This window comes from Somniosus microcephalus, chromosome 3, assembly GCF_052327205.1.
Source record: "Somniosus microcephalus isolate GS21.2 chromosome 3, FLI_Smic_1.0, whole genome shotgun sequence".
NCBI lineage: Eukaryota > Metazoa > Chordata > Chondrichthyes > Squaliformes > Somniosidae > Somniosus > Somniosus microcephalus.
The window spans coordinates 229482308-229507258 of NC_140989.1; the positions used below are offsets into that span (position 1 = coordinate 229482308).

Consider the following 24951-nt stretch of genomic DNA (forward strand, 5'->3'; position numbering starts at 1 on the left):
TCAGACGAACAAAAGAGTGATAACGACTCCGAAAGCAGGGAACCGAGTTGTCTGAAACTACATAATGTGATCACAATGGAGGATCACCGAACCATTTGGGTCACTCTCAAGTTAGCAGGGGTCCAGGAAAAGATGGAATTGGACACAGGATCAGCCCTAACAGTCATAAACCGATGGGACTACGAGCGGCTATTCTCACACACACCCTTGAGAGACACAAAGATTATTTTGAAGACGTACACGGGGCAAAAAGTCTACCCCAAAGGAAAAATAAGGGAGACCGTTATATATAACGGTAAGGAAACACAAAAACTAGACCTGTATGTATTGCAAGATGGAGGACCACCATTACTGGGACGTGAATGGATCCGGAAAATACAACTGGATTGGCATTCCATACAGGCACTGACTGTGGCTGACAAAAAGGATGACGACGTCACACCTGGGCGACTGTCAAAGATCCTAACTGACGCGAAAGAAGTGTTCCAGCAAGGACTCGGAACACTAAAAGGCATGACAGTGACGATTAAAATTGAAAAAAACGCAAGCCCAAAATTTTTTAAGGCCAGACCGGTACCTTATGCGATCCGCCCAGCCGTCGAAGCAGAGCTGGAGAGTCTGGAACATTCAGGTATACTGTCCAGGGTAGACTGGAGCGAGTGGGCTACACCCATCGTCCCTGTGATGAAAAGGTCGTTGAGCAGCACGCCTGGGGAACCAAGGAAGGTTCGCATCCATGGGGACTTTAAGGTAACAGTGAACCCGGTCCTTCACACCGTACAATATCCACTTCTGCGGATTGAAGATATTTTCGCCTCGCTATCTGGAGGGAAACGCTTCACTAAGATTAATCTGGCCCAGGTGTATCTGCAAATGGAGGTAGAAGAAGCATCAAAAAAATACCTCACAATCAACACCCATAAAGGTCTCTACCAATACAACCGGCTGGTATTCGGGGTAGCATCAGCTCCGGCTATTTGGCAGAGGGCAATGGAACAAGTCCTGCAAGGGATCCCAGGGACCCAGTGTTATTTGGACGGCATCCTGGTCACGGGCGAAAATGACAGTGATCACCTTGCCAACCTGGAGCAGGTGCTCACTAGATTGCAGGAATATGGGCTCCGAGCTAACCGCCCCAAATGCGAGTTTTTTAGAAAACAGATCTCGTATTGTGGCCGCGTTATCGATAAAGAGGGGTTACATAGGTCCCCAGAGAAGATTGAGGCAGTAGTCAAGGCTCCAGCACCGGAAAATGTGTCACAACTGAGGTCGTTCCTCGGGCTGGTAAACTACTACCATAAGTTCTTGCCAAATTTGTCTACAATACTACACCCACTGAACACCCTACTGCAAACTGGGGTGCCATGGAAGTGGAGTGACGAATGTAGACGAGCTTTCCAGAAGAGCAAAACACTAATCACATGGAAAGAGGTATTGGCCCATTACAACCCGGCATTACCAATTCAGTTGGCATGTGATGCGTCACCCTACGGCATTGGAGCGGTGCTGTCGCACAAATTCTCAGATGGCTCAGAGAGGCCAATAGCCTTTGCGTCACGATCACTAACCTCAGCCGAGCGTAACTACGCCCAGATTGACAGGGAGGCCCTCAGCCTAGTGTGGGGAGTGAAAAAGTTCAATCACTATCTGCACGGGCAGAAATTCACCTTGCTGACTGATCACCAGCCTCTTGTCTCCATTTTTAATCCGAAGAAGGGCGTTCCGGTGATGACTGCGCAACGACTACAAAGATGGTCACTTTTTCTAGGGGCGCACCACTATGAGATTGAATATAAGGGCACGAAACAGCATGGAAATGCTGATGGGCTATCACGCCTGCCACTGCCTACTGCGGAAGAAGCACCAGCAGTGGATCCTGTCGAAATATTCCATTCGACTATAGTTGAATACCTACCGGTAACTAACGCTTGTATCGAAAAGGAAACCCGAAATGACCCGACACTGTCTCGGGTATATGATTTGACGGTGAAGGGATGGCCAGCACATGGCGACTCACTGTTGCCAGCATTCTCGACAAGGAGAGAACAGCTGTCAGTGTGCCGGGGGACCTTGATGTGTGGATCCCGAGTGGTAATTCCACCCAAGTTAAGGGATAGAGTGCTCAATGAGCTTCATGAGGGTCATCTGGGAGGGGTAAAAATGAAAAGCCTAGCCAGGGCTTATGTGTGGTGGCCGGGAATCGATAAACAAATCGAGGACCTGACCAAGAGCTGCTCAGGATGCCAGAAAGTCCAAAATGCACCACCACAGGCCCCTCTACACCCATGGGAGTGGCCCTCATCTCCATGGCATCGGGTGCATATTGATTTTGCTGGTCCATTCATGGACTCAATGTTTTTAATAGCCGTGGATGCGCACTCGAAATGGCCTGAGGTCATCAAAATGTCCTCCACCACCACGGAGAAAACTATTGCAGTCCTACGGACCATTTTTGCCAGGAATGGCTTGCCAGAACAGATTTGCTCCGACAACGGACCACAGTTTGTGTCCGAAGAGTTCCGGAGGTTCTTGAAAAAGAATGGGGTAAGGCATTACACATCCGCCCCGTATCATCCAGCCACAAATGGATTGGCTGAGAGGTTCGTACAAACCTTTAAGAAGGCAATAAAGGCTATGTACAATGACAACATTCCGCTGCAGCACAAGGTGGACAATTTCCTGTTCGCCTACCGGAATGCGACACATGCAGTCACCAACCAGGCCCCAGCCATGATGTTCTTTAACCGAAGGTTAAGATCTCGCCTGGATTTGCTCAGACCAAACGTACGAAGAGATGTTGAGAGTAAGCAATTCCAGCACATCCATGAGAAGCCAACAAGGAGCTTCAATGTAGGGCAACCAGTCTTGGCCCGCGACTACCGAACAGAAAAATGGCAGCCAGGAATGATATGCACATGGCAGGGCCCACTAATGTACACAGTGGACGTTGGGGAGAGCATCGTGAGACGCCATGCTGACCAGATCCTAGAGTCACAGGAACAAGTCAACCCAATGCCTCGCCCATGCGTACCTGGTGATGAACCCGACGTACAGGTCGCATCTACCCCAGAAACAGTAGCATCGGAAGCTGATGAACCAACCGACGACAGGGGGCCATAATCGCCTCCGCGCCAAGACACTCGGGAAAGGCGCTATCCAGAAAGGATCAGGAAGCCTCCCCAAAGACTGAATATATAAATAGACTATTTTCAGCTAATGTTGCATGTTAAAAGTGTTAATTGTAATTAGTTTGATATTTAATTGTTAAATGAGTGTTATGGTACTGTTAATCTAAAAGGGGAGGAATTGTAATGTATGTACCTTTAAGGGGGGAACTATGTTTTACAGCTCATGTATACTGCAGTACTGGCAGTGACCACACCTGTATATAGCACTGAGTAGTAATCTGTACAGATCAGTTGCAGTGTGAGCCACGTTGAGTAAACACCTGTTGTACCGTTCTCCGCAGTCTGTGTCTTATTATACACGGACGCAACAGGGTGGGGGGTGCCATGGAGTGGGGTGGGGGGTGCCGTGGAGTGGGGTGGGGGGAGGGTCGGTGGGTGGGGTGTGCCGTGGAGTGGGGTGGGGGGGGTGGGGGGTGCCATGGAGTGGGGTGGGGGGGTGGGGTGTGCCGTGGAGTGGGGTGGGGGGGTGGTGGGGGGTGCTGTGGAGTGGGTTGGGGGAGGTGTGGGGTGCCGTGGAGTGGGGGGGCTGCTGGGGTGTGCCATGGAGTGGGGTTGGGGGAGGGGTGGGGGGCGGATTGTTGCAGTTGGCCGGCCAGTGGGAGCAGTAGTTCAGGTGGCAGGGGGCTCCTGGCTGGCAGGTGCAGGAAAGCTCACCAACAAGAAGGTAAGTGGAGCTCTGCCTAGCCCCAATAAGGAAAGTTTTAAAGAAAAACTTACCTCAAATGGCCTCTTCTGGTCCGGGGTCCTCTTGCTGTCTTCACCTGGTGGCAAAGCCGTGCTGCCTTCTAACTGTCCGCCCAATGGGTTTCCACCGAGCAGGTTGGGTTAAGGTGGTTCCCCCAATGTGGTTTCTCACTGCTCCCCCCCCCACCCCAAAAAATAGTTTCCCTGCGTTAGAGAAGATGCAGAGAAGACTGATCCCTAGTGGAAATGGAACGTGCTATCAGGCAAGATCAAAGAAACTTGAACAGGCAGCGAAGTATATAAAAGTTCATATTATTTGGATATGTGAGGTAAATGTGGCTACATAGGCGAGGGAGAACCACGGGGCATCAGTATGAGCTGAGGGTACGGCTGTGTATTGGTTATGTTACTGGACTAATAATAATCCCAGACCAAATTAAGTCAAGGAAGCTGTAGAGGATATAAATGGAAATAAGTGGAGTAAATTTAAAACTGATATTAGGAAGAACTTAATTGTTGCGAGATTATAAATATTTGGAATAGTCTGCCAGAAAGAATACTGGAGACAAACCCATTGGGATTACTCCAGATACAGTTGAATGCTGTGACGGGAGAATTGAGGGATTGGATGATGAGCTTTGATGGGCCGAATGGCCATTTCTTGCCCTTGAATTTTAGGAACAGGAGTAGGCTGTTCAGTCCCTCGAGCCTGTTCCGCCATTCAATCAGATCATGGCTGATCTGCACCCCAGCTCCACCTTGCCCTCCTTTCCCAACATTGCTCTCACTCCCAATGTTCTTTCTCTGGATGCTGTGCAGGTGGGAGACCAGCAGGTGGAGCGAGTGTTCCCGGACCTGCGGGGAAGGCTATCAGTTCAGGACGGTGCGGTGCTGGAAAATGATTGCCCCTGGCTTCGACAGCTCCGTTTACGATGAATTGTGTGAGGCGGCTGAGCTGACCAGACCCGTGGAGCGCAAACTCTGCAAAAACAAGGGATGCGGGCCGCAGTGGGAAGTGTCGGAATGGTCTGAGGTAATGCAGCGTTGTTGACTGCTGCTCCAGTGGGGATTAGTCCCACCGGAGAACGTTAGGGAGTTGTTGTCCTCCGTTCCCCAATTGTAATGAGGGTGAATTGGTGTTCCCTGCTTAATATTCATTCAGTGCATTGAAAAGCACCATGGAACATTTTGTACTTCAAACGCACTCTATAAACGCACGCTATTCTCTACTTTTTTTATTAAAGTTAGTGAACAAAGGAAAATGTAGTCCGACAAGAGACGTCATATTTTTAAAAAATTCATTCTGGGATGTGGGTGTCACTGGCAAGGCTGGCATTTATTAGCCATCCCTGGTTGCCTTGAGAAGGTGGTGGTGAGCCGCCGCCTTGATTGAACTGATTTGCTTGCTCAGTCACATCAGAATCAACAATGTTGGTGTGGACTGGAGTCACATATTGGCCAGACTGGGTAAGGATGGCAGGCTTTCCATCCCTAAAGGACATTAGTGAGCCAGTTGGGTTATTACAATCTTCATGATCACTTTTACCGATACCAGCTTTTTATTTTGAACTGCATTCAAATTCTCACACTGCCATGGTGGGATGTGAACTCACTTTCTGCTGGATTATTAGTCCAGTAACAGAACCACTACACAACTATGCACCTGTTGATGGTGTACTTGTGTGTGGCCGTTAATAGTATGTCTTGGAGCTTGGGAATGTCAGCCCAGGGATTTCTGTTTGTGATAGTGATGTATGGCCTTTAATCTGTTTGTATGATGCTCCCTTATCTGGTACTTTGAAATGAGTTAACCCCTCTGTTAAAATAGCAGACAAGGGACTACCACATGAATGTGTTTGTACGCTATAAACAGCCATTTGCAGGGTTATGGAGAAAGTGCGGGAGGGGAGTGGGATTAATTGGGCTGCTCTTTCAAAGAGGGCACGATGGACCGAATGGCCTCCTTCTGTGCTGTAATATTCTACGATTTGTTGACTACTCATAATTTTATTTGTTCCACCCTAATCAATACTATACCAAGTAAAAAACCCAGAAAAAGGGTTTGTGTTTGAAGACTGGCAGTCGAACGATACACCTTCTGTATAATGTAACATTACACAACACCGTTCCTGATTACAGAAGACTAATGACAGCCCAGCGAGACTGCCTCAGTCTGTCTCAGTTAGGGAGAGAGGTTGCTGATGTTTTCTCTGTCCGGGCTCAAAACTGCTCCATGGAATCACTGTTACTTTGTGTTATTTTTCTCCCCACCCCACCCCCATCTCCCCTTCTCATGCAGGGTTATGGTTCCACATACGTTGTCTGTGTGCAGCCATTTCTCACCAGCCAATGAGTCTCCTGGACTAGTTCCGATCACCTAAAGGGGCCGGAGAGGAATTTTCACAGATTTCCTCCTCCCCCTAATTGGCCTGGGGATTTTTTTTAATCTGTTTTATCTTTTGCCTTTCCCTGGAGATGACATAGGGTGGCTTAGGTTGTCTGTCTTGTGATGTATAAGGCATCATACAAACATACAAAAAAATGACAGACAGGAAATGATCGACTGGTCCACCCAGCCTATCCCACACCACTGTGATACCTTGTACGTCACATTATATACATTCCCTGTTCCACCTGGAGCCATGTAATCTCCTGGGATGAAAACCCAGGCCAATTAGGAGGAAAGGATTCTGGAAAATTGACAACCGTATGGGACAGGCTGGTCTTTTCCTCTCCAACATTTTCATATGTTCGCAATGAGTGTCGCAGGTTGATTGCGTCTAGTTGCAGACGTGCACCTCAGTGTGATCCTCTGCCTTCCAATGTACTCACCTGGGCAGGGTTCCGCAGGGTCAATCTCCCCCTCCTTGACCTGGGTTACTGAGTGACCCCCACCACTGCCCCAGCCGACCAGGGATTTAACCTTTGACCTTCCTGCCCAGTAATGCTCAGTTGTACACAGCATCGTACATTAGCCCTCTGTGCCCTCAGGGGAGAAAGTTATTTTGTTAAGAGGAAGGTTAGACGGTGAACAGAAGATATATCTTTCTGCGGAAAGATTATTTTGAGGTAACTATCTCCTTCCTCCGTTTTCAGTTACCTTCAACCCTTCTCCAGGTTCTCTGGTGCTCACCCACCAATCACTAGCCAGGAGAGCAGTGACAGCCCAGGAGTGGACGCTTTGTCAGGAACCCCACTGAGTGAAGTCTGATTGCCTCCTTGAATCAGGAATGCTGCCGGCAGCCCTTCCACCCAGTTTACGATATGAACGAGGGGGACGCAGCACTAAATGTCAGCGCTCTCAGACTGCCTCCGAGCGACTGACTGCAAACATTAACAAAGCATTGGGAGACAAGGGGAGGAGTGCGAGACGCGAGGCTGTGTGTGGTATCTCCTTTTAGGTTAGGATTATGTAGCAGTGCTGATCAGTATTTTCTCAATGACGAGAGACTAGGAGCTATGGAGGAGGAAAAGGGACTTAGGGGTCCAGCAGCACAAATCACAAAAAAAATGTGGACAGGTACAAAAAGTAATTAGAAAGGCTAACGGTATCTTTATCTCAAGAGGGCTGAAATACAAAGTTGAGGAAGTGATGCTTCAGTTGTACAGAGCCTTGGTCAAACCCCATCTGGTGTACTGTGTTCACTTCTGGGCACTGCACCTCAGGAATGATATATTGGCCTTGGAGGGGGTGAAGCACAGATTCACCAGAATGACACCAGGGCTAAAAGGGTTAAATTATGAATACAAGTTGCATAAAATTGCCTCGTATTCCCTTGTGTTTAGAACATTGATGGTGATCTATTTGAGGTGTTTAAAATGATAAAGGGATTTGATAGGTTAGATACAGAGAAACCATTTCCTCTGGTGGGGGAATCCAGTACAAGGGGGTGGGAGGGACAATCCTAAGATTAGAGCTAGGCTGTTCAGGGGTAAAGTCAGAAAGCACTTACAAAGAGCAGTGCAAATCTAGAACTCCCTCCCCAGAAAACTGCGGATGCTGGGTTGAAATTTCAAGACTGAGGTAGATAGATTTGTTAGGTAAGGGTATCCAGGCATATGGAGTTGAGGTACAGATCAGCCATGATCTCATTGAACAGCAGAACAGGCTCGAGGGGCTGAATTTCCTCCTGTTTCTATCTTCCCAGTACAACGCTCCTTAAATTCAGCATTTTATGGGGTGAAGGTTCTTTATGCAGGACTCAGTCCTCAAATTGGTTACAAATTCTCAGCTAGGAATAGTTGGAAAGAAACATAATGTGGAGCCCGCCATGCTAGTAACTGTCCTTCTGCACTTAGTGTTCGGCCAGGTGTGGCACCAGAGGTATCATGAGACGTGAAGTGCGCTGCTCAGTAGAATCTCGCCTGTGTGACGAGTACACCAAGCCAAGCAACAAGAAGGAGTGCATGGGCCCTCCGTGTGACCGTCGCTGGACTGCATCAGACTGGGGACCAGTAAGTGCTGCCGATCTAATGTGTCTCAGGGAGCTCAGATTAATCCTGTGACTCCCCCAAAAAAACTTTCTGCACCCCACACTACTAACAAGGACACTCTCACCCCGCACTACTAACAAGGACACTCTCACCCCGCACTATTAACAAGGACACTCTCACCCCGCACTATTAACAAGGACACTCTCACCCCGCACTATTAACAAGGACACTCTCACCCCGCACTATTAACAAGGACACTCTCACCCCACACTGACATTAACACACAGACACTCTCACCCCACACTGACATTAACACAGACACTCTCACCCCACACTGACATTAACACACAGACACTCTCACCCCACACTGACATTAACACACAGACACTCTCACCCCACACTGACATTAACACACAGACACTCTCACCCCACACTGACATTAACACACAGACACTCTCACCCCACACTGCCATTAACACACGGACACTCTCACCCCACACTGACATTAACACACGGACTCACCCCACACTGACATTAACACAGACACTCTCACCCCACACTGACATTAACACACGGACACTCTCACCCCACACTGACATTAACACAGACACTCTCACCCCACACTGACATTAACACACAGACACTCTCACCCCACACTGACATTAACACAGACACTCTCACCCCACACTGACATTAACACACGGACACTCTCACCCCACACTGACATTAACACACAGACACTCTCACCCCACACTGACATTAACACACAGGCACTCTCACCCCACACTGACATTAACACACGGACACTCTCAACCCACACTGACATTAACACACCGACACTCTCACCCCACACTGACATTAACACACAGACACTCTCACCCCACACTGACATTAACACATAGACACTCTCACCCCACACTGACATTAACACAGACACTCTCACCCCACACTGACATTAACACACAGACACTCTCACCCAACACTGACATTAACACAGACACTCTCACCCCACACTGACATTAACACAGACACTCTCACCCCACACTGACATTAACACAGACACTCTCACCCCACACTGACATTAACACACAGACACTCTCACCCCACACTGACATTTACACAGAGGCCTAGAAATTCAGTTGCGTTCGCCAGCCGTTAGCGCCATAAGAGGAGTAGATCTCGAGCGCTAGGCACTTAGCGCCCGGGCGCAGAGCGATCTGCGCCTACGCCCAACTTCAGTTGACATTTAGCGCCGGCGCAAAGAGTTTGCGCGCGCTCAGCTGCGCGCGCACCTTATGACGTCATTTCGTCGTGCAACGCCGTTTGTGCGCCCCAAACCGGAACTTCAGTGGCGCCCGCCCAATGTGGGCGTGGCGCTGTTAAGAACTGTGAAGTGGAACGCAGCAGAGGCCCTGCGGGCCTCGGGGAGCGCTAATTAAAGGGCACTTAGACTGAACTATAAAGGGCAGCCATTTTGCTGCAATGACTTTAGTGCTTTGGATTTCTGGACAGAGACCAAGGAAGAGACCTTACTGATTTGGGACAACATAGGAGAGGTATTTTTGGCTTCTGGCCAGAGCTTGGAAATTTGACTCTTTGTGATTTCACTGTTTGAAAGTATATTATGGGGGCTGCATGGGGTTCCAACCCTCAGTTCCAGCATTATGTGCGAAGGGCTCGCAGACGCTGTGTGAGAGGGGCAGCCATGCCTAGACGCAGAGGGGCCATCAGGCGTCGGCAACGTAGGCCTTACCCAGTCAGGGAATACCGGGAGCAGGTGTCCTATCTCACCATGACTGCCGCGCATTGTGTTAAGAGGCTGCGCTTCAGAAGGGAGGTGGTTGCAGAGATCTGCCAGCTGCTTCACATAGATCTGCGTCCACAGCTGATGTGCAGGACGTCTCTGTCGGTGGAAGTGAAGGTCACGGTGGCTCTGAACTTTTATGCAAGCGGCTCCTTCCAAGCCGCTGCTGGGGACATAGCGAACATCTCCCAGTTCGCCGTGCATCGCTGCATCCGGCAGGTCACCGATGCCCTTTTCGCAAGGAGACACCAATTCATCTCCTTCCCCATGACCCTAGAGAGGCAGGAGCAGCGTGCAGTCAGATTTGCGAGGATCGCCGACTTCCCCATGGTGCAGGGCGCCATTGACTGCACGCATGTGGCTATGCGGGCACCTATCGACAATGCCGAGGATTACCGCAACCGGAAGGGCTACCATTCCCTCAATGTACAGCTGGTGTGTGACCACAGGCAGCGCATCCTAGCTGTCAATGCCCGCTTTCCAGGAAGCAGCCACGATGCATTTATCCTGCGCCAGACTACTGTGGCTGACATGTTCCAGGCACAGCCTCCCCCAAGAGGATGGCTTATCGGGGACAAAGGCTGATGCCAGGCGCTGGCTGGTCGCCAGAGACACTGGCAGTCCGCCGGGCTGGCACTGCAGCAAGCGCAGCAATCTGGTGAAGGCCAGACCGCTGTGCTGCAGCAGCGCGGCGGGTGCCCTGGTGATGCGTGCGTGACACAGCGAGTGTGGCAGCAGTGAGTGCCCGTACTGCCCTGGTCTGTGCCCGCATCAGACCAGCCAGTGACTGCACGGCACCACTCGTCAACTCTCCACTCGCTGCCTGTGCTGCCCTGAAATCGGCCCGACTCGCGTCCTGTGATGCCCTGAATTCTTCGTGACCCCTGGCCTGTGCTGCCCCGAATTGTTTGTGACCCCTGGCCTGTGCTGCCGCGAGTTGTTCTAAACCCCTGGCCTGTGAGGCCCCGAAATCGGCCACACTATGAGCCAGGGACTCAATGGCCTCAGGCAACCGTCCCACAACCCCCATGAACTCGGTGTGCCGACGATCCGAGTCCGCGGACATTTGATCAAGGAGGCGCACCTCCTGGGCGAGGACCGTCTCTGGACTGGAGGCCGGACTCTCCCTCTGGGGAGAAGGCCGCCGAGCTGGCCGACCCTTCCCGCGTGGCTGGACGCCACTGGGCCCAGCAACTGCACTCCCCTGCAACACTTCCCCCCTCTGGGGAGAAGGCCGCCGAGCTGCCCGACCCTTCCCGCGTGGCAGGATGCCACTGGGTACAGGAGCTACACTCCCCTGCAACACTTCCCCCCTCTGGGGAGAAGGCAGCCGTGCTGCCTGACCCTTCCCGCGTGGCTGGACGCCACTGGGCCCAGGAGCTACACCCCCCTGCAACACTTCCCCCTGGCTCTCCTCCAGGGAAGACGTGTCCCCTCCATTGCCATCCCCTGGCGCGGTTGAGGGTTCCCCCGATGTGCCGCCTTCCTCTTGCTCCTCGTCGTCCTCCTCTTCCGAGGGACTGACACTCGCAGCTTCAGGGACCTCCTCCTCACCAGCTGAAAGCAGGAAGGCACAAGAGTAGCTTTAGAGTGAGGACAGGGCGTCAGCGAGGGAGGCATGAGTGGTGGCATTATGCGCATTGGTCGGACACTGGCAAAGGATGTAGATCTGAAGCGCAAGGGGAACGAGAGAGCTCCAAACGGTCATGTCCTTACCATTGGGGCCCAGCACAGGGTCGGCATCTCCAATTGCAACGGGGCCAATCACCCGGGCACTCATGAGTCGACCCACGCGCTCCTCCAGGTCACTGAGCTCCTGGAACTGGGCACGGCCTCCCCCGGTGACAGTCCGGCTCTTCAGATTCTGGGCCATCTTGGCCTGCAAGAGAAAGGACGGCCTCTAAGTACAGTGTGGTGCCCTGTTGTTGTGTGCACTGCCTCCCATGGTGGAATAGCTTGGCCAGTGTGGTGCCCTGTTGTTGTGTGCACTGCCTCCCATGGTGGAATAACTTGGCCAGTGTGTCAAGTGCAGAAAGTGCTATTGATGTTCATGCCAGTGCCATAGCTGCTGGAGGAGGGCTGGCCATTAGGCCTTTGAGGTCCCTTTGCCCATAATGTGAGGTGCACATGCAAGGATGAGGAGGACACTGGAAAGGGTACTCACCCTGACCAACCGAGTGAGGTCGTTAAACTTCTTCCGGCATTGGTCACCAGTCCTGGGGACATCGCTGTTGGCTGTGACCCTCTGGGCGATTTCCCTCCAGGCTCTCCTGTACAGCCTCTTGGGAGCCTTCTTGCCACTGTCCGGGCACAAGATATCTCTTCTCTTCTCCAAACCCCTAAGCAGCACCTTCAAATCATGGGCAGAGAAGCGCTGCGCTCGCTCACGGGCCCTCTGCATCGTTGCTGGCGCTATTTCTCTCCAGCAGCAGTGTTTAGGCCTAGCTGGAGGGCTGCAGTATCCAGGGCGTGGCAGCAGACCAAGTCGACACTTCCCCCTTTAAGAGCTGGCCGGCGCCAGGGTGTCTGCTGTCAATCAAAACATGACCGCACCTGCGCTGCGCCCGGCCTCGGCGCTATCAGTCTGCACCGCCGGCTTAGCGCCTAAAGATAGGGGTGCAACGCCAGTTTTAGCGCTCGCCCAAACTCCTTGGCCAAAGCTACTTTCCGGCGGGCGCAAACTTTAGCGCCCGCCCGACTTTACCGCCCCAAAAGTGGCTACACTGAATTTCTGGGCCCGACACTCTCACCCCACACTGACATTAACACAGACACACTCACCCCACACTGACATTAACACACAGACACTCTCACCCCACACTGACATTAACACATGGACACTCTCACCCCACACTGACGTTAACACACAGACACTCTCACCCCACACTGACATTAACACAGAAACTCTCACCCCACACTGACATTAACACACAGACACTCTCACCCCACACTGACATTAACACACAGACACTCTCACCCCACACTGACATTAACACAGACACTCTCACCCCACACTGACATTAACACACAGACACTCTCACCCCACACTGACATTAACACACAGACACTCTCACCCCACACTGACATTAACACAGACACTCTCACCCCACACTGACATTAACACACAGACACTCTCACCCCACACTGACATTAACACACAGACACTCTCACCCCACACTGACATTAACACAGACACTCTCACCCCACACTGACATTAACACAGAGACACTCTCAACCCACACTGACATTAACACACAGACACTCCCACCCCACACTGACATTAACACACGGACACTCTCACACCACACTGACATTAACACAGACACTCTCACCCCACACTGATATTAACACAGACACTCTCACCCCACACTGACATTAACACACAGACACCCTCACCCCACACTGACATTAACACAGACACTCTCACCCCACACTGACATTAACACACAGACACTCTCACCCCATACTGACATTAACACACAGACACTCTCACCCCACACTGAAATTAAAACATAGACACTCTCACCCCACACTGACATTAACACACAGATACTCTCACCCACACTGACATTAACACACGGACACTCTCACCCCACACTGACATTAACACAGACACTCTCACACCACACTGACATTAACACACAGACACTCTCACCCCACACTGACATTAACACACGTACACTCTCTCCCCACTCTGACATTAACACACAGACACTCTCAACCCACACTGACATTAACACAGACACTCTCACCCCACACTGACATTAACACACAGACACTCTCAACCCACACTGACATTAACACACAGACACTCTCACCCCACACTGACATTAACACACAGACACTCTCACCCCACACTGACATTAACACGCAGACACTCTCACCCCACACTGACATTAACACAGACACTCTCACCCCACAATGACATTAACACACAGACACTCTCACACCACACTGACATTAACACAGACACTCTCACCCCACACTGACATTAACACAGACACTCTGATCCCACACTGACATTAGCACACGGACACTCTCACCCACACTGACATTAACACACGGACACTCTCACCCCACACTGACATTAACACACGGACACTCTCACCCACACTGACATTAACACACGGACACTCTCACCCCACACTGATATTAACACAGGCACTCTCACCCCACACTGACATTAACACACAGACACTCTCACCCCACACTGACATTAACACACAGACACTCTCACCCCACACTGACATTAACACACGGACACTCTCACAACACACTGACATTAACACACGGACACTCTCACAACACACTGACATTAACACACGGACACTCTCACCCCACACTGACATTAACACAGACACTCTCACCCCACACTGACCTTAACACACGTACACTCTCTCCCCACACTGACATTAACACAGACACTCTCACCCCACACTGACCTTAACACAGACACTCTCACCCCACACTGATATTAACACACAGACACTCTCACCCCACACTGACATTAACACAGACACTCTCACCCCACACTGACATTAACACACAGATACTCTCACCCCACACTGACATTAACACAGACACACTCACCCCACACTGACATTAACACACGGACACTCTCACGCCACACTGACATTAACACACAGACACTCTCACCCCACACTGACATTAACACACGGACACTCTCACCCCACACTGACATTAACACAAGGACACTCTCACCCCACACTGACATTAACACACAGACACTCTCACCCCACACTGACATTAACAGACGGACACTCTCACCCCACACTGACATTAACACACAGACACTCACACCCCACACTGACATTAACACACGGACACTCTCACCCCACACTGACATTAACACAAGGACACTCTCACCCCACACTGACATTAACACACGGACACTCTCACCCCACACTGACAGTAACACAGACACTCTCACCCCACACTGACATCAACACAGACACTCACACCCCACACTGACATTAACACACGGACACTCTCACCCCACACTGACATTAACACACGGACACTCTCACCCCACACTGACATTAACACACGGACACTCTCACCCCACACTGACAGTAACACAGACACTCTCACCCCACACTGACATCAACACAGACACTCACACCCCACACTGACATTAACACACAGACACTCTCACCCCACACTGACAATAACACACTGACACTCTCACCCCACACTGACAATAACACACAGACACTCTCACCTCACACTGACAATAACACACAGACACTCTCACCTCACACTGACAATAACACACAGACACTCTCACCCCACACTGAAACTAACACACGGACACTCTCACCCCACACAACATTAACACACAGACACTCTCACCCAACACTGACATTAACACAGACACTTTCACCGCACACTGACAATAACACACTGACACTCTCACCCCACACTGATGTTAACACACGGACACTCTCACCCCACACTGACATTAACACACGGACCCTTTCACCCCACACTGACATTAACACACGGACACTCTCAACCCACACTGACATTAACACAGACAATCTCACCCCACACTGACATTAACACACAGACACTCTCACCCCACACTGACATTAACACACAGACACTCTCACCCCACACTGACATTAACACAGACACTCTCACCCCACACTGACATTAACACAGACACTCTCACCCCACACTGACATTAACACACGGACACTCTCACCCCACACTGACATTAACACACAGACACTCTCACCCCACACTGACATTAACACACGGACCCTCTCACCCCACACTGACATTAACACACGGGCACTCTCACTCCACACTGACATTAACACACTGACACTCTCACCCCACACTGACATTAACACACTGACACTCTCACCCCACACTGACAATAACACACAGACACTCTCACCCCACACTGACAACAACACACAGACTCTCTCACCCCACACTGACATTAACACAGACACTCTCACCCCACACTGACATTAACACACGGACACTCTCACCCCACACTGACATTAACACACAGACACTTCACCCCACACTGACATTAACACACGGACACTCTCTCCCCACACTGACATTAACACACGGACACTCTCGCCCCACACTGACATTAACACACGGACCCTCTCCCCCACACTGACATTAACACACGGACACTCTCACCCCACACTGACATTAACAGACAGACACTCTCACCCCACACTGACATTAACACACGGACATTCTCACCCCTCACTGACATTAACACAGACACTCTCACCCCACACTGACATTAGCACAGACACTCACACCCCACACTGACATTAACACACAGACACTCTCACCCCACACTGACAATAACACACTGACACTCTCACCCCACACTGACAATAACGAACAGACACTCTCACCCCACACTGACAATAACACACAGACACTCTCACCCCACACTGACATTAACACACGGACACTCTCACCCCACACTGACATTAACACAGACTCTCTCACCCCACACTGACATTAACACAGACACTCTAACCCCACACTGACATTAACACAGACACTCTCACCCCACACTGACATTAACACACAGACACTCTCACCCCACACTGACATTAACACACAGACACTCTCACCCCACACTGATATTAACACACAGACACTCTCACCCCACACTGACATTAACACAGACATTCACACCCCACACTGACATTAACACACAGACACTCTCACCCCACACTGACATTAACACAGACAGTCACACCCCACACTGACATTAGAGTCATAGAGTCATAGAGTTATACAGCACAGAAAGAGGCCCTTCGGCCCATCGTGTCTGCACCGTCCATCAAGCCCTGTCTAATCTAATCCCATTTTCCAGCATTTGGTCCATAGCCTTGTATGCAATGGCATTTCAAGTACTCATCCAAATGCTTTTTGAATGTTGTGAGGGTTCCTGCCTCTACCACCCTTTCAGGCAGTGAGTTCCAGACTCCAACCACCCTCTGGGTGAAAAAGTTCCTCCTCAAATCCCCTCTTAAACCTTCTGCCCCTTACCTTGAATCTATGCCCCCTTGTTAATGACCCCCCTACTAAGGGGAAAAGTTCCTCTTTATCTACCCTATCTATGCCCCTCATCATTTTGTACACCTCAATCAGGTCCCCCCTCAGCCTTCTTTGCTCCAAGGAAAACAACCCCAGCCTGTTTAGTCTTTCTTCATAGCTGAGGCGCTCCATCCCAGGTAACATCCTGGTGAACCTTCTCTGCACCCTCTCCAAAGCAATCACATCTTTCCTATAGTGAGGCGACCAGAACTGCACACAGTACTCCAGCTGTGGCCTTACCAGCGTTTTGTACAGCTCCATCATAACCTCCCTGCTCTTATATTCTATGCCTCGGCTAATGAAGGCAAGTATCCCATATGCCTTTTTAACCACCTTATCTACCTGATCCGCTGCCTTCAGGGATCTATGTACATGTACACCAAGGTCCCTCTGACCCTCTGTGCTTCCTAGGGCCCTACCACTCATTGTGTATTCCCTTGCCTTATTTGTCCGTCCAAAATGCATCACCTCGCACTTTTCGGGGTTAAATTCCATTTGCCACTTTTCCGCCCATCTGACCAACCCGTTTATACCGTCCTGTAGCCTGAGGCTTTCCTCCTCGCAATTTACCACCCCACCAATTTTCGTGTCATCTGCCAACTTACTGATCATACCTTTTACATTCTCATCCAAATAATTTATGTAGATCACAAACAGCAAGGGACCCAGCACCGATCCCTAAGGTACCCCACTGGACACAGGCTTCCAGTCACAAAAGCAACCTTCGACCATCACCCTCTGCCTCCTGCCACTCAGCCAGTTTAGGATCCAACGTGCCAAGGCACCCTGGATCCCATGGGCTCTTACCTTCTTGACCAGTCTCCTATGCGGGACTTTGTCAAAAGCCTTACTGAAGTCCATGTATACCACATCCACAGCATTTCCCTCATCCACACACCTAGTCACCCCCTCGAAAAATTCAATCAGATTGGTCAGACATGATTTACCCTTGACAAAGCCATGCTGACTATCCCCGATTAATCCTTGCCTCTCCAAGTGGAGACTAATTTTGTCCCTCAGAATTTTTTCCAATAATTTCCCTACCACAGATGTTAGGCTCACTGGCCTGTAATTCCCTGGTTTATCCCTGCTACCCTTCTTGAATAATGGTACTACGTTAGCTGTTCTCCAGTCCTCTGGTACATCCCCTGTGGCCAGAGAGGTTCTGAAAATTTGTGTCAGAGCCCCTGCAATCTCCTCCTTTGCCTCACAAAGCAGCCTGGGATACATCTCGTCCGGGCCTGGGGATTTATCCACTTTTTGGCCTGCTAAAACCGCTAGCACCTCCTCCCTCTCGATGCTAATATGTTCAAGTATATCAGAGTCCCCTTGCCCGATTTCTATGTCTACATCGTCTTCCTCCATAGTGAACACAGATGCAAAAAATTCATTTAAAACCCCGCCTACATCATCTGGCTCTACACACAGATTGCCACTTTGGTCCCTAATGGGCCCTACCCTTTCCCTGGTTATCCTCTTGCCCTTAATATACTTATAAAACATCTTAGGATTTTCCTTTATTTTGCTCGCCAGTGTTATTTCATGGCCCATCCTCGCTCTCCTAATTTCTTTTTTAAGTATGCCCCTGCACTTTTTATACTCCTCTAGGGCTTCCTCCGTCTTTAGTCTTTTGTAACTGCCAAAAGCCCCCCTTTTTTTCCTAATGCATTTTTGTATATCCCTTGTCATCCAAGGGTTCCCTTTGCTTGTTGGTACCACCCTTGACCTTTACGGGAACATGTTGGCGTTGTACTCTCTCTATTTCCCTTCTGAAAGTCTCCCACTGCTTTGATGTGGATTTTCCTATAAGTAGCTGCTTCCAGTCCACTTTGGCCAGATCCTGCCTTATCATATTAAAATCGGCCTTCCCCCAATTTAGAACCCTTATTTCGGGGCCGTCTTTGTCTTTTTCCATGACCACCTTAAATCTCACATTAACACAGACACTCTCACCCCACACTGACATTAACACACGGACACTCTCACCCCACACTGACATTAACACACGGACACTCTCACCCCACACTGACATTAACACAGACACTCTCACCCCACACTGACATTAACACAGACACTCACACCCCACACTGACATTAACACACAGACACTCTCACCCCACACTGACATTAACACACGGACACTCTCACCCCACACTGACATTAACACAGACACTCTCACCCCACACTGACATTAACACACAGAGACTCTCACCCCACACTGACATTAACACAGACACTCTCACCCCACACTGACATTAACACACAGACACTCTCACCCCACACTGATATTAACACACAGACACTCTCACCCCACACTGACATTAACACACAGACACTCTCACCCCACACTGACATTAACACACAGACACTCTCACCCCACACTGACATTAACACACAGACACTCTCACCTCACACTGACATTAACACACAGACACTCACACTCCACACTGACAACAACACACAGACACTCTCACCCCACACTGATATTAACACACAGGCACTCTCACCCCACACTGACATTAACACAGACACTCTCACCCCACACTGACATTAACACACAGACACTCTCACCCCACACTGACATTAACACACAGACACTCTCACCTCACACTGACATTAACACACAGACACTCACACTCCACACTGACAACAACACACAGACACTCTCACCCCACACTGATATTAACACACAGGCACTCTCACCCCACACTGACATTAACACAGACACTCTCACCCCACACTGACATTAACACACAGACACTCTCACCCCACACTGACATTAACACAGACACTCTCACCCAACACTGATATTAACACACAGACACTCTCACCCCACACTGACATTAACACACAGACATTCTCACCCCACACTGACATTAACACAGACACTCTCACCCCCACTGACATTAACACACGGACACTCTCACCCCACACTGACATTAACACACGGACACTCTCACCCCACACTGACATTAACACACGGACACTCTCACCCCACACTGACATTAACACAGACACTCTCACCCCCACTGACATTAACACAGACACTCTCACCCCACACTGACCGTAACACACAGACACTCTCACCCCACACTGACCGTAACACACAGACACTCTCACCCCACACTGACATTAACACACAGACACTCTCACCTCACACTGACATTAACACACAGACACTCACACTCCACACTGACAACAACACACAGACACTCTCACCCCACACTGATATTAACACACAGGCACTCTCACCCCACACTGACATTAACACAGACACTCTCACCCCACACTGACATTAACACACAGACACTCTCACCCCACACTGACATTAACACAGACACTCTCACCCAACACTGATATTAACACACAGACACTCTCACCCCACACTGACATTAACACACAGACATTCTCACCCCACACTGACATTAACACAGACACTCTCACCCCCACTGACATTAACACACGGACACTCTCACCCCACACTGACATTAACACACGGACACTCTCACCCCACACTGACATTAACACACGGACACTCTCACCCCACACTGACATTAACACAGACACTCTCACCCCCACTGACATTAACACAGACACTCTCACCCCACACTGACCGTAACACACAGACACTCTCACCCCACACTGACCGTAACACACAGACACTCTCACCCCACACTGACATTAACACACAGACACTTTCACCCCACACTGACATTAACAATGACACTCTCACCCCACACTGACAGTAACACAAGGACACTCTCACCCCACACTGATAGTAACACAAGGACACTCTCACCCCACACTGATGTTCAGTGGCAGGCACTCCCGTCCCTCACTGCTGTTAACGCAGAGGACACTTACTGATCTTGGAGCGAGTTATCCACTGGCAGGTAATTGAGCTGTTTGCATTCTATCTTGTATTTTGTTTTATCTAGTTTCTAGCTTAACTTGTTAAATGTTTGGGAGATGTTTGAAAAATACCCCAAAACCTGTTGTTAATGAATTCCTGTTTTTCAAATGGATTAAAAATGATAATCAATAGCTGGGATATTTTGCATGGAATTGTGGGACTTTGGTTGCCCCTGTTGGCACCCTGATCTTGGTATCTTGGCAGGGTACCCTGTAATAAACCAGGTACTCCCCCCCCGATCCCCCAGAAGGGAGTGAAATGTACTGCATGGACAGCTGTCTAGTGTATCCTGGTAGTCTTGTTTCAGAATGGCATTAACAGGTGCCTGACAGCCTCTCCCTCAGCTGGACAATGCCTTCAAAAGAGAAAGGGAGCATACCTTGAATAAAATAAAAATCCAACATCTTTTTTTGGATGAACCGAAATGTATTCTGGCTAAACGAACTGGGACCAAGCCCATTGTCTTTGGCTTTTGCCACCAACTCCATCCCCACCCCAGACACTATCTCGGGCTGACCCAGTCTATTTGCAGTCTCAGCCTTGTTCAAACTGACTTTCTGACTCCCATCTTCCACTTGCCATCAGCTTCAGGTCATTTAAAACTCTGCTGCCTCTATCTCACCCCACACCAAGTCCTGCTCCTCCACCAGACCTGTCCTTCTTGATCTACATTTGACCCTCAAGTTTCAAATTGTCATCCTTTCGTGTTTAAATGCTTTCATTGTCTCGCCCCTCTCCATCCTTGTAACCTCCTCCAGCTCCACAATTCCACCCCCTGTCCCTTTCACCACACTCTACCTTCACCCCACCATTGGTGGCCATGCCTTGATTCCATGCATTGCCTCTCCACCTCCTTCTCCTCCTTAAAACCCTCAGCTTTGACCAAGCTTTTGGTCACCCCTCCTAATAGCTCCTGCTTCAGCTCAGAGTTCATTTTTTCCTGATGAAGTGCTTCGTGACGTTTTCTATGTTAAAGATGCTATATAAAGTAATATTCATTCATGGGATGTGGGTGTCATTGGCAAGGCCGGCTTATATTGCCCATCCCTTGAGACAGTGGCGGTGAGCCGCCTTTTTGAACTGTTGCAGTCCGTGTGGTGAAGGTCCTCTCACAATGTTGTTTGGTAGGGGGTTCTGGGTTTCAGTCCAGCGACAATGAAGGAACGGTGATATTTTTCCAAGTCAGGATGGTGTGTGACTTGGAGGGGCACTTGGAGGTGGTGGTGTTCCCATGCACCTGCTGCCCTTGTCCTTCTAGTTGATGGAGGTCGCGGGTTTGAGAGGTGCTTCCGAAGAAGCCTCGGCGAGTTGTTGGTGTTGATGGTGAACCGTCTGTTTAGGTTGATTTCTAAGCCATCCTTTTCCCTTTCCCGTTGAAGTGCTCGGGAGCCTGCGGAGAGGGACGGATGACGCGTTATGTGGTTTGCAGGAACAACGACGGGAAGGTCTTACCAGACTCGCAGTGCGACTTGACAACGAAGCCCCTGGCAGCGCACCCCTGCGGAGATAAAGACTGCCCCCCCCACTGGGTGTCACAGGAGTGGGAGCAGGTACGATAGTGGCCGAACACTTGCTGCGGGAGTAACAGGGACAAGTGGGGCTAACAGCTGATATCAGCATACCCTCGAGTCTGCTTAAAAAGAGGGGTAACAAAATAATACAGAGAGCATTTGAAGTTTTTCATCATAAAAGAAAGACTTCACGCGGGGATCTTAGCTACAAGGACAGGTTGGAGAAGCTGGATTTGCTTTCATTAGAGCAAAGGAGGTTGAGGGGTGATTTGATAGAGGTGTACAAGATTATGACAGGTTTGGATAGGCTAGACGGGGAAAGGCTGTTCCCACTAGTTGATGGTACAAGGACTAGGGGACACAGATTTAAGGTTTTGGGCAAGAGATGCAGGGGGGATGTGACGAAAAACTTTTTTACGCAGCAACTGGTGAGGACCTGGAACTCGCTGCTGACGGAAGTGGTGGAAGCGGAGACACTCAATGTTTTCAAGGGGAGACTGGATAGGCACTTGAGGGAAATAAACTTGCAGGGCTATGGGGATCGAGCGGGGGAATGGGACTGATTGGATTGCACCAGAGAGCTGGCACGAACTCGATGGGCTGAATGGCCTCCTTCTGTGCTGTTATGACTCTATAACTCTATGGTCTTGTGGTAAGAGCGTAACATCTGAAAGTGCAGTGGCTCTTGTTATAGAGACACAGGTAGCTGCTATTTTCTGCACTGCAGGATCCCATAAATTATGGTGAGATGGCTGACCAGCTAATCTGTTACTGTTGGTTGAAAGAGGAATGTTCCCCAGCTCACACGTAGCTACTATTCCCTGTTATTCCTTGCCCTTTTCCCAATAGTGCCATGCGATCTTTCGTACCCACCTCAGCCATCAGAATAGGGAGACCTCAGCTTAATGTCCCACAAGGAGGACAATGGCTCCGACAACACAGCACTCCCTGAGTACCCTTCTTGTCTACAACTCCCTCCCACTCTGTCATTCCCTGCTGTTGGGCCAGGGATCTGCTGCCGCTCCCTCTCTCAGCCTCCCAGTCTGTCATTGCCCTCTCTCGGGCTCCCAGTCTGTCACTGCCCTCTCTCGGGTTCCCAGTCTGTCACTGCCCTCTCTCGGGCTCCCAGTCTGTCACTGCCCTCTCTCGGGCTCCCAGTCTGTCACTGTCCTCTCTCGGGCTCCCAGTCTGTCACTGCCCTCTCTCGGGTTCCCAGTCTGTCACTGCCCTCTCTCGGGCTCCCAGTCTGTCACTGTCCTCTCTCGGGTTCCCAGTCTGTCACTGCCCTCTCTCAGGTTCCCAGTCTGTCACTGCCCTCTCTCAGGCTCCCAGTCTGTCACTGCCCTCTCTCGGGTTCCCAGTCTGTCACTGCCCTCTCTCAGGCTCCCAGTCTGTCACTGCCCTCTCTCAGGTTCCCAGTCTGTCACTGCCCTCTCTCGGGCTCCCAGTCTGTCACTGACCTCTCTCAGGCTCCCAGTCTGTCACTGCCCTCTCTCAGGCTCCCAGTCTGTCACTGCCCTCTCTCAGGCTCCCAGTCTGTCACTGCCCTCTCTCAGGTTCCCAGTCTGTCACTGCCCTCTCTCAGGCTCCCAGTCTGTCACTGCCCTCTCTCGGGTTCCCAGTCTGTCACTGCCCTCTCTCAAGTTCCCAATCTGTCACTGCCCTCTCTCAGGCTCCCAGTCTGTCACTGCCCTCTCTCAAGTTCCCAATCTGTCACTGCCCTCTCTCAGGCTCCCAGTCTGTCACTGCCCTCTCTCAAGTTCCCAATCTGTCACTGCCGTCTCTCAGGCTCCCAGTCTGTCACTGCCCTCAAGTTCCCAATCTGTCACTGCCCTCTCTCAGGCTCCCAGTCTGTCACTGCCCTCTCTCAGGCTCCCAGTTTGTCACTGCCCTCTCTCGGGTTCCCAATCTGTCACTGCCCTCTCTCGGGTTCCCAGTCTGTCACTGCCCTCTCACAAGTTCCCAATCTGTCACTGCCCTCTCTCAAGTTCCCAATCTGTCACTGCCCTCTCTCAAGTTCCCAGTCTGTCACTGCCCTCTCTCAAGTTCCCAATCTGTCACTGCCCTCTCTCAGGTACCCAGTCTGTCACTGCCCTCTCTCAGGCTCCCAGTCTGTCACTGACCTCTCTCAGGTTCCCAGTCTGTCACTGCCCTCTCTCGGGTTCCCAGTCTGTCACTGCCCTCTCTCAAGTTCCCAGTCTGTCACTGCCCTTTCTCAGGCTCCCAGTCTGTCACTGACCTCTCTCAGGTTCCCAGTCTGTCACTGCCTTCTCTCAAGTTCCCAATCTGTCACTGTCCTCTCTCAGGTTCC

The 24951-nt window shown here is 50.6% G+C and overlaps 1 protein-coding gene across 1 annotated transcript in view; it reads left to right on the forward strand.

Annotated features, from left to right (window-relative positions):
* LOC147121760 (ADAMTS-like protein 2) overlaps positions 1–24951 on the forward strand; it is a 252217-nt gene that overhangs the window by 198053 nt on the left and 29213 nt on the right. The window contains exons 13-15 of the mRNA XM_085977997.1: positions 4692–4905; positions 8172–8327; positions 22509–22679. Coding sequence (XP_085834123.1) covers positions 4692–4905; positions 8172–8327; positions 22509–22679 — 541 coding nt within the window. The remainder of the gene's footprint in view (positions 1–4691; positions 4906–8171; positions 8328–22508; positions 22680–24951) is intronic.